Source organism: Egretta garzetta, unplaced genomic scaffold, assembly GCF_000687185.1.
Source record: "Egretta garzetta isolate BGI_Z169 unplaced genomic scaffold, ASM68718v1 scaffold495, whole genome shotgun sequence".
NCBI lineage: Eukaryota > Metazoa > Chordata > Aves > Pelecaniformes > Ardeidae > Egretta > Egretta garzetta.
In genome coordinates, this window is record NW_009259866.1 from 373,090 (window position 1) to 384,504 (window position 11,415).

At 46.6% G+C, this 11,415-nt stretch overlaps 1 protein-coding gene across 1 annotated transcript; it reads left to right on the forward strand.

Moving 5' to 3' along the window:
- Positions 1-4,571: 4,571 nt before the first annotated feature.
- LOC104127415 (lymphocyte antigen 6E-like) lies at positions 4,572-9,472 on the forward strand. Its single transcript, XM_009640085.1, has 3 exons — positions 4,572-4,623; positions 8,296-8,415; positions 9,261-9,472. The coding sequence occupies exons 1-3, from the start codon at positions 4,572-4,574 to the stop codon at positions 9,470-9,472; spliced, it is 384 nt and encodes a 127-aa protein (XP_009638380.1).
- The last annotated feature ends 1,943 nt before the right edge of the window (positions 9,473-11,415 follow it).

Here is an 11,415-nt window from a genome sequence, read left to right on the forward strand (position 1 = left end):
TGCTCACCAGGCACATGGAGGACAATCAGGGGATCAGGCCCAGCCAGCACGGGTTCATGAAAGGCAGGTCCTGCCTGACCAACCTGATTTCTTTCTATGACCAGGCAACCCACCTGGTGGATGAGGGAAAGGCTGTGGATGTTGTCTACCTGGACTTCAGCAAGGCCTTTAAGACAGTTTCCCACAGCATTCTCCTAGAAAAGCTGGTGGTTCATGGCTTAGACAGGTGTACCCTTTGCTAGGTAAAAAACTGGCTGGATGGCCAAGCCCAGAGAGTTGTGGTCAACGGAGTTAAATCCAGCTGGTGGCCGGTCATAAGCATTGTCCCGCAGGGCTCAGTTCTAGGGCCAGTCTTGTTTAATATCTTTATCAATGACCTGGATGAGGGGATCAAGTGCACCCTCAGTAAGTTTGCAGATGACAGCAAACTGGGTGGGAGTGTCGATCTGATGAAGGGGAGGAGGGCTCTGCAGAGGGACTTGGACAGGCTGGATCAATGGGCCAAGGCCAATTGTATGAGGTTCAACAAGGCCAAGTGCCAGGTCCTGCACTTTGGTCACAACAACCCCATGAAACGCTACAGGTGTGGGGAAGAGGGGCTGGAAAGCTGCCTGGTGGAAAAGGACCTGGGTGGCTGAATATGAGCCAGCAGTGTGCCCAGGTGGCCAAGAGGGTCAACAGCATCCTGGCTTGTATCAGGAATGGTGTGGTCAGCAGGAGCAGGACAGTGACCGTGCCCCTGTCCTGGGCACTGGTGAGGCTGCACCTTGAACACTGTGTTCAGTTTTGGACCCCTGACTACAAGAAAGATGTTGCATTGCTGGAACATGTCCAGAGGAGAGCAACCAAGCTGATGAGGGGTCTGGAGCACAAGTCTTATGATAAGCAGCTGAGGGACCTGGGGTTGTTTAGTCTGGAGAAGAGGAGGCTGAGGGGAGACGTTATCGTCCTCTACAACTGCCTGACAGGAGGCTGTAGCGAGGTGGGGGTTGGTCTCTTCTCCCTGGTAATGGGTGATAGGACAAGAGGAAATGGTCTGAAGTTGTGCCAGGGCCGGTTTAGGTTGGACACTGGAAAAAATTCCTTCCCCAGAAGTGTTGTCAAACACTGGAATGGGCTGCCCAGGGAAGTGGTTGAGTCCCCATCCTGGAGGGATTTAAAAGCTGGGCAGACGAGGTGCTTAGGGACAGGGTTTAGTGGTGGGGTGGCAGGGTTAGAGTAACAGTTGGACTCGGTGATCTTAAAGGTCTTTTCCAACCTAAACAATTCTATGATTCTATGATTCTTGGTGTCCAGGTTTAAAATAATGTCATGTCTTGTGCTACCTAAACTTGGCAGGTGCCTCCATCTGGGGTTGGGAGGGAACCTGGCATGTGAAGGAAGGTATGAAAATCTGTGGGCAAAGGGGGCGAAGGCATGTGGTTAGAGCCTGCTTCTGTTGTGGAGGGTTTCATGGTCTGCTTATGGCTGTTGCATCGAGAAGTTATGAACAGCACTGGGAAGCCAGAAGCCCCATCCCTAAGGGAGCAGCTCCATCCGTGGGCTTCAGCTTGCCTCCCTGTTGCCTGGTTTCTCCCTGATCCCATAGGTTTTGCATTTCCTACTGCCCAGCAACACAACCCATGCTTGTGAACCAAAGACTGACCCACATCTCAAGTTACATAAAAGGGTCCTTATCTGGAGATGGGAGCAGCAATTGCCACGAGGTACAGGACGTCCTAAGCCCATGAAAGCCCCCTTAGGGAACCCTCCCTTGGAAACCAATGTTGTGTAAGAGGAGACTCCGCTCTGCCAGCCTCCCTGAGAAATCCTGATGTGACATCACCCACGTAGATGCTGCTGCCTAATTCCACATTCCTCCACCCAAGGTTTCTTATTTGTTGGCTCCCATGGTTGCATACTCCTTGGATGAGAGCGGCAAGCGGCCCTCTAGAGACACCTGGGATGCCTGGAGGGCTCTCAGGAAGATTAGCATCTCACTCAAATAGTTGGGATTGCTCCTGGGAAGTAGCTGGCTCTCTCTTTGTGGATTAGCTAAGAGCTCAGTTTTCCATGCTCTGAGTCACTGCACCAGGAGGTGATTCAACCAAGGGGGGCTTGCCCTGCCTAAATTAGGCACGTGGAGGAGGTGGTTTAACTTTGGCTCTTCTTTTCCCTCGCTCAGGGCTCTATCACCACTGATTCTCACGGACCTATGCTGCCTTCTTCTCTCCTCTAATAATTTGACTGCCTTTACCCTCACAACATGAAATTTCTTCCCTTTCTCTCTGCTTATTTGTCCACATCCAATTAATACCCAGTGAATCAATGACAAAGCAAGAGACAATATGGATGCAAAAGATCAAAGCAAGGTCTTCACTGGGTCTAAAAAGCTTCTGAAAGCCATGGAAAGTGACAAAAGCATCCCTTTTTCAAAATTAACTGCTGCTCTCTTGTCTTGGCCCCATTTTGAGGTCCACTTTAGTTTTCTTGAAAGGGTAATGATGAGATTATTCTACAGCGGTGAATCAGCTTTCTTGCATTTTTGCAGTCTTCCTCAATTTTACTTCTCACTTGGTGTCGCTGGCTGGCCTGCTCCAGGCCCTCCTCCAGGCTGAAGGCTGTGATGCTGGGCAGCAGGAGATGCCTTCCCCACGTTGGCTGCTTAAGTGTTGCCTCTACTGAATTGAGTTTTGTAATCTGTCCTCTTGAGAAAGAAGGAATTGCTGGGACCCAGTCACTGTGCTGCAAAATTACTGCTCTCCAGATGCTGGAAAGAGGGCATGCTCCAGCACTGCACTCCACCTCGGTACTAACAAAGACATTGATGTCCTGGAGACAGCTCCCAGATAATTGTTTGACGTAGAAGAACTTGTTTCCTACTCAAATTTCTCTCCTTAGTACATGTTTGTTGGCAGTGCTGGGGATGTCTTAGCCTCCCCACTCTCTTTCAAAGCTGACTTGAGGAGGCCGGATGAAAGGACTGAGCCAACATCCTATAGCATGAAGGTTCATGTAGAAATAAATGGATGTTGGCAAGGTCAATGTGAGGCGGGATATGGAAATAATTATAGCACTCTTTCATTCATGGAGGAAGGGAAAAGGAAAATACATAACAGGAGTCTATGGGATAATTAATAGGACCAAAAAAAGGAAAAAAAAAATGGTTCCTTCCTTTTACCCTCATTGCAAAATACCAGCAAGAAGACACACCCACTAATTATGAAGAACAACCTGTTTGTAACACACTTGGGCAGTAAACCAAGCTGCCCTCTGCAAAGCAGAACCCTCGATTCGATCATCACCAGCATGTCCCCTGCTGACCTCACACACCTCCAAAAACAAGAGCGGGGATGTATGTTTTGTCACCGGGCTTTACCAACTCCGGAATTCACCACCTGATGATATCATTCTAGGAGCAGTTTAAGAGAGCCTGAAAAGCATCAGAAACTCACATGGGTAAGGAAATCATCTGGTGTCGTGATGATTCATATTAGAAATGGACAAAAATACCCTACAGATGGCTACTTCTAGGGAACCACCCGTTAAGTTATTCCATAATTGCCAGAAAAAGGGGTGGGTTGGCAATTTTTTCTTTTGCACATTTTGCTACCTGCTGTCCAGGACTAATCTCACTTTGGAAGAAGCTCCACTGAGATGGTAGCTTGAGCTCTTAAAAGATGCATCTTGTATTAGGGCCTATTTCCCAGAATATCAGAAACTGATTTTAAGAAATTCAGAGGAGAGAAACACATAGGAATAGAAGAAAAGGGATTGATTTGGGACGAGGGGTTGGAAAAGAGACAGTTTGAGGGATGGCTTTTTTCAAAGTAGAGCAGCAATTCCAGGATGCCAATTTGTGGTATCGTAAATGGAGGTTTGATTTCCAGAAACTGTTGGGCGTGGAGAAAAGCAGACCCTCGAAAGGATCCCTGAAATAGAAGCAAAACTTCATTAAATAAAAAGCATGTAAGTTATTTGAGAATTACAACCAAGAGAGGAGCAAGGAGAGGGATTCACTACAGGTAATGGCAAATTGATAGAGAAATGAAGACTGACATGAAAATTTGAAGAAAATCTTCTGTTTAATTAACCATTAGCTAATTTCATTTAGTGTAAACCACACTGATTTTATTGGAGGTCAGCCAGCGTAGGCCGGTTGAGAGGCTGAGCTTCTGGTACTGTGGAATAATTGAAGAAAATGAACGGTATGAACTCTGGTACATCACAGGCTGACAACCCAAAGGGATTAGAAAAATACACTTCTAGGACTATCTCCCCATGCCTCTAGGCTCCGCTATTTCATCAGTGCAGCTTCTTCTCCTGCTGGGAAGAACCTCAGAGGAGAAGAGAGCAGACATCATTTCCCATCACTCATATGACCGGAAGAGCAAGAAAGGTTTTTTCCCCATGGTGCCAGGCTGTTCCATGGGCTCCAGCATGGAGAACTCCCACATGCACATTACACACCCTTGGGTTGATTTCATGTCCACCTGTGAGCCACCTGGAACCTGTAAAACTGCTGCCATTCAAAAGGTATATAACCTGTCCTCCAAGCATCTTTCTGGTCTGGCTGAGAGGATCTGGAGGAGATGAAGACTACTCTTGTCACCTTGCTGGCTGCTGTCCTGTGTGTGGAGCAAGGTGAGCCTCTAATGTTGCTACTAGTTAAGATAAGGCTTATAGAGAAGGTGGTGGGAACTTGTTGTGTGGCAAAAATTGAGAGGGCTGTCACCAACTTTGCGGCATTGAAATGTTGCAGTTAGGATGCCACCAACTTCCTTTTGCAGCCTGATTAATGATTTCCTGCAGAAATAAGATCCCGATAAACTAATTCTTGCCAGCAGGCAGCAGTGAGTGACAGCGCTCTAACTGGATGGCACTGGATGCCAGGTTATATCCATGCAGTCATCTTCAGGATCTTCCCAAAGGATACAAGTTGGACGTGCCAGAAAGCATAATGAAAATTATCTTTTTTATCCATATCGTTTTTTGAGTATTTCACAGACTTTTCTGTGCTGCTGCTTCCTCCATTGTAGCAAGCCACGTGGTTTGCCGTGCGTCTTGCTCCCTAGGAAATGCACCAGTGAGAATTTTTATAGATATAAATCAGAGGCAGAGGTGACAGAGCTTTTCTGTGCATATGTCATGTTAGAAGCATCCTTCCCCAAAGGGAAGTCTGGAGTATTCTGAATGCGTGTCCTCCTTCTGGAACTGATAGGCATGTGTTGCTACATCGCTACTTGCTCGTAGGAATAATGACCAGATTGCCAATATTTGCCCACGCCTGATGGTTTCCCAGAAACCATGATACAGATCTTGCAGGGGTTGAGAAAGAAGCGTCTAATTAATTCTTGCTCTCTGATGTATCAACCCCCTACTCCTACATTTTTTGGACAGATGGTTTGTGGCATGCCTGGAAGATCAGAAGCTTTGGCCAGGTTTGTGGTGGGAAAAGAAGTATTCAATTCTAAAAAAAGAAAATATTTTGTCCCTGTAATTCCTGAATTCAATGACGCGACATGGACAGAGGAAAGTAATTATCAAAGGCAACGTCCTCAGTGCTACCCAAGATGAAGTGGAAAGCTGATAGAGATCCAAGACTCTGGTAGCACACATTCATGCTGGGAGACCTTATTGCTGTATTGGCTGACAATCTTGTGTATTGGTATCAGCTTCCAAATGGCCCTGAGGACAATCTTTTGTACGGCACCTTTCTGTAGCCCAGTCTAAATCCGTGAAAGCTAGTAATTCTAATATCAAGGCTTTCACTTTCAAGAGTAAGAGATCACAGCTTTCTGGCCTAATACAGGGACAAAGGAAAACTTGGATCTAACTGTTATCTGATCCTTCCCATGTATTTGGGATCCCATTCAAGACCCTAAGAAGCAACTTTTGATCAAAACTGTTGATGTCTCTGCCCACCAAAGAGTGTCTGTTGCCACTTGCATCCATGAACTCACCTTTATACATCTATTATGCCCAGAAGAAATCTTAAAAGGTCATGATCCTTTTCCCAGCTCCAATGCTGGACCAAACCAGGCAGATATCTGTCGAATGTGTCCATGAAAGTTTTCAACAAAGAAGGTTCCACAGCCTGGAATTGTTCAGACTCATCCTTTTAGAAAGTTAGGCTTAATATCTCTTAACATCACTTCTTGTACAGTTCTGTGTTCTCACCACAGGGTAGTGAAAATTTTCTTCCTTGCAGCTTCTTTTTGCTTGCACGGAGAAGGTTACTGTGTCTTCCCTCAGCATTTTCTCATGTTTAATAAACATGAGAAACGCTTCCAACCTTTTTTACGAGGTCATATTTTTTAAAATCTCTGACCATTCCTCCTCCCTCTCCTCTGGTCTCTCTCCAACCACTTTGCATATTTTCTGAAGTGCCACATACAGATTTGGTCATCGGTGTTCCAGCTGAGGCCTTGCCAAAGTGGAAAGGCCACTTTGCATATCTTGCACATGACATTGCTGCCTGTGTTCCCTTGGGTGACGTTTGTTTTCATCGCTGTAATGTGACACGGTTGACTCCTGCTGTTTGCACTGCAGTCCTTAATCATAGCTCAACCAGTTGTTCCTCATCCTACATTTAAGCTGCTAATTTTTATCTTATTGCAATATATTTCTCTTTATTGAACTGCATCCACTCTTTTATTTCTTCCATCTGTCAAAATCACTTAGAACTCTACTTACAGTATGTTTTCAGCTATTTTGTCCTTTGCATCATCTGAAAATGTGATGTGCATCCTCTTTTCCCTCCCTAATGCCACTAGTGATGATACTGTATAGACGTGAGCCCAGAGCAGAGCTCTTGGAGAACCTTATGAGTTGAATTGCTCCAACTGATTTGACCAATAACCGTTGCGAACAACACTGTGAGGGTGTTTCCATGTCTGGCTTTGCACCCACTCTGTTGCATTTTCTCTAGCTTGTGTTTCCTGGGCTTGCTCATAGCAAGGTCACTTGAGATTGTGCCGAAGATTTTGGTAAAAGCTTACTGCACCTCCTCTACCCTGCACATGAGGAAGCAACTTTTTTAGTGATGAACGAAGCAAAAAAGCTACACAGTGTTATGGCCCTCTCAGCACCAACAGTTGATTATTTTTTCCTTCCCTTCCCTTTCATCAGAAACTTCTCATTTAATGGTCTCTCTGACCTACGTTGCCCTTCCACTTTCTTACTACCAACTTCTTATCGGGCAAAACTGCACTCACAGGAACGTGTCCTCTAAGTGCTTTTTGCCCTTTCCACACTGACAGACTGTTCCCAGCGTTACCAGGAACTTGGCAAGCATTCCGTGCTGTGTTTGCTTCCCTTTCCAAAAATGTCTGTTTTTTAAAAGTAACTCACCCCCTTGCCTACGCACAAAAACGCATCCTTTGCTCTGGGTGATTTTGCAGGCTCAGAACCCAACCACCACCAGAAAACCTAGAAATCAATTAATTTGCCCAGCTGAGGAGTGTTCTGCACATACTTCGGTGTGGTTCCTCATCCAGATTGAGGTTTTGCTCTTCTTCCTTTTTATCATTGCTTTAAAGAGGCTTTACAGAGGTCTACCTACCACTTTCTGGATTTGAAGGCAAGTGGTACGTTCTTGACAGACAAGACAGCTCATTGCTGCCTGCCCCTCCTGCCAGTCATCTGTATCTGTATCGTAGATGCGTGAATTATCCCACCAAATCTGTGCTTACCAGTTAAACCATACTTTTGGTTAAGACTTCCCATGTATTGTCTATCTTACAACAGTGAGCGGAAGTTCAGCAGAGAATCTGACTACTCTCATCAGACTTCCTAGGGCTGAGGTCATGGCCAGTTCAGTTAGTGGCGTTCGACCACAAAAAGGGATATGTGACAGTAGTCTCTGAGCCAGAGGAAAAAGAGATAGGACACTGGGAATTGTCCACTTCCTTGAAATGCTCCAGGCATCCTCACGTTCTCCCTTGCAAGCCCTACCTAGCCTAGCCCAGGAGAAGCGACTGAGCAGTAATTGGCAATTCATGTGGCAGAGCTCTCAGGACAGAGAAGTTACTGCTCAGCAATAATCTCCATCATAAAAGACCCCAAATCCTCGAATTCCACTCACATCTACTCCTGCCAGAGATTGCAAACAGATCGATAACACTTTGCAGTCTGAGACATATGAGACAGAGAAGGATTTAACATTGCTGCCACGGGTCAAGGGATAAAGAAAGTCACTGGTCATTCACATACAAGCATTCATCAAGCTGTAGCTAGGAAAATGGAGATATCTGGATTGTAGTTATTGTGGCTCCTAACCCATGTAATGTGCTTTTTTTTATTCTTCTCCCCCAGCTTACCCATTTATATGCTACGTATGCCAAGAAAAGGAGTCCAACAAGAACTGTTTGACCATTTCCTTGTGCGCAAAGGAAGACAAATACTGTGTGACTGTCCGTAACAACATTGGAACAAGTATGTTTCTGAACAACACCTTGTTTGAGCAGTCTCAGGAATGGGCTTTCATTCCACTCACACCCATGTACGGAAACAATGGCCCCAGTCACCAACTGTTAGGAAACATCGACCTTGACTTGCAGTCACTGCAGCATCAACAAATGCTTGATATTATTACCAGGAGCTGGGGAAATGCTGAAGATACACATATAGCAGCACCAGAAAGTGAACTCAAGCTTGGGGTTGCATGCACCGCTTCGTGGATAGCTCCCCCAGCTCTGTACTGACCGCTCCAGCTAGCTCTTGCTATGGAGAAACTCACTCCCAGGGTTGTTTTCAAAAATATTTGGGCAAACTGCACCATGGCCAACTCCCTCTGCCAGGCACAATCCATCAGGTCTGTCCTTGGGGCTCCGCACCCTCAAACACCTCCATGTGCTTTCAGACCAAATCTCAGGTCAGATGATACATTCCCCCTGGTTTTATGCTGTAGGAAAACTGTCCTGGTGGGCAGCGACCCAGCCCAAGCATTGCTTCAGGCAGCTTGAACTGAAAGCCACCCACACATGCTAATTCCGCTTTAGGGACAGACGAAACACGGAGCCCAGGGAAGACCAGAATCATGTTGCAACAGCGTGGACATGGCCAGAGTGTTCCTAGTCCCGAGCAGAAGACATATTTGTTTGGGGACTAGACCCTGGCCTTCTTTTATTCACCAATGCAGATGTAGCCAGGGAGCAACGGTTGGATTTGATGATCTTGAAGGTCTTTTCCAACCTAAACAATTCTATGATTCTATGAACATTTAAACAATGATTCTTACATTCTACTCTTTCTTTTTTCCCCCCTTTTTTCTGCATTAGAACCCAACAAGCCTAAATATGTCATCTCTAAGATGTGTTCTCCAACGTGTCCAGCAACAAGCCAGCAACAAAACCAAACCGATCAGAGGGTTTATTGCTGTGAGAAACCGTTATGCAATGTGAATGGAGTCAGCGGCAAGCAAAGCAGCTCTGGAGTGATGTTCCTGGGTGTCCTAGCCAGTATCACTTACATCTTTGCATGTGGACGGTGATGGGTTAGGAGAAGCTCCCTGTGATGGCATTGTTGTCTGAAATAAAAGTGTGTTGTTCCGGGGTAATTACTGCTCTCAAAGAGTTGTGCTTTGCGTCTGAGCTTCCCTTGGGATTTTTGAGAGAGCCTAAGTAAGTTAGGTGCTGAACTCCCATTGATTTCCTAAGCCTACTTGAATCCTAAGTGTCCCCAGACATTCAAGACACCAAAGAAAACACATAAATGACAGCCCTCTTGACACGTTCAGGCTTCAAATCGTTACAGCTCTGAACAGATCCTTGAAGATATATTTTTGTCTCTTTGAGTTTCAAAGCAATGTGAGGAATTACAACCCACCCTGCTTGAAACACAGGTAAGAGCTCAATAGCTATGTCGAGACAGAGGGGGTGTTCAGCATCTTCTCTTCACAGTGAGGTGGTTATCACACATCAGTCAAGCAGTTTATAAACAAGTGAGTAGAGGTAAAGCTTATTTCTGGCAGATTTTGGACATTCCTCCAACCTCGGTGGGGAACAATTTCTGGCTCCTCTGACTCTTGGCTCTTCTAGGGGTATCGCATTTTGAAACGAGCATTCTTTATCACCCGGCTCTGATGTCTTGGCTGAGCTTGGAGAAAAGGCAGAGAGGAGCAAACGTGGCTGAGAGAGGAAAGGCAGCAGCAGGGTACCAGCAGGGAGACAGGAGGGAGGAGGGAAGCGGGGGGCAGCAGGGTGAGCACTGCAATGGGAATTGCCTGCACACTGCCTCCCCATGGACCTGGTCCAGCTGGAAAAGAAGATGTCCCCATATCTACTTCCTTTTTTTTTTTTTTTTTGCAGGGCTATGCTGCTTTTGGTTGGGGTAGAGTTAATTTTCTTCACAGTAGCTGGTATGGGGCTAGGTTTTGGATTTGTGCTGGAAACAGAGTTGATAACCCAGGGATGTTTTAGCTATTGATGAGCAGGGCTTACACAGAGTCAAGGCCTTTTTTGCCCCTCACCCCACCCCACCAGCGAGGACACTGGTGATGCACAAGAAGCTGGGAGGGGACACGGCTGGGACAGCTGACCCCAACTGACCAAAGGGATATTCCACACCATATGACATTATGCTCAGCCTATAAAGCTGGAGGAAGAAGAAGGAAGGGGGGGACACGTTCAGAGCAATGGCGTTTGTCTTCCCAAGTAACCATTACACGTGATGGAGCCCTGCTTTCCTGGAGATGGCTGGGCACCTGCCTGCCAGTGGGAAGGAGTGAGTGAATTCCTTGGTTTGCTTTGCTTGCGTGCGTGGTCTTCACTTGGTCTTGAAGGGTTCAAGATAACAACAGATTTGATTGGAATGTGCTAGATAGAATTTATAGCTGTTATCAGTAGGCTTCTACGCCTGCCATGGGGCTTGCTTACCTCACTGTACATTAGAGTCCAGTGCTTGTTAGTGGCTGCTTTTTGCTTATGCTGTACTGCTGTGCTGCTGATCATCTCACTCTGCTGTGCCTAGGAACATTTTGATAACAGCAATGGCCATGCGCCTGGGCTGGCAGATGGCCAGGGCATCGCTGCTGTTTCTGTGCTGCTCTACTGGACAGGCTGGAACTCCAGTGTGAACTCCAATCAAAGAGACTGTGACTTGTGGTTGAGTCCAGGTGGGAGCAGGACACCCTGCAGCATCTGCAGCCGTGAATAAGCCCATGCCAGAGCAGGTAGATCTCGAAGCATCTGTGCCCATGGTTATGTCTGTGCCGCAGCAGGTATACCTCTGAAGGGATTGTGGCCCAAGGCTAAGTCCACACTGGAGAAGTTACACCTCAAAGTGACTGTGGCTGTGGATGAGTCCACGCTGGAGAAGGTACACCTTGAAGCAACAGTGGCTGTGCGTGAAGTCATGCTGGAGCACCTCAAAGCATGTAGCCATGGATAAACCCATGACAGAGCAGGTACACCCCTGGGGGGACTGCAGCCCTGG

Coding starts and splice junctions, on each gene's coding strand:
- LOC104127415 (XM_009640085.1), top strand. CDS start 4,572: ATGAAGACTACTCTTGTCACCTTGCTGGCTGCTGTCCTGTGTGTGGAG. Junction 4,624..8,295: donor TGTCCTGTGTGTGGAGCAAG/GTGAGCCTCTAA, acceptor CTTCTCCCCCAG/CTTACCCATTTATATGCTAC. Junction 8,416..9,260: donor CCGTAACAACATTGGAACAA/GTATGTTTCTGA, acceptor TTTCTGCATTAG/AACCCAACAAGCCTAAATAT.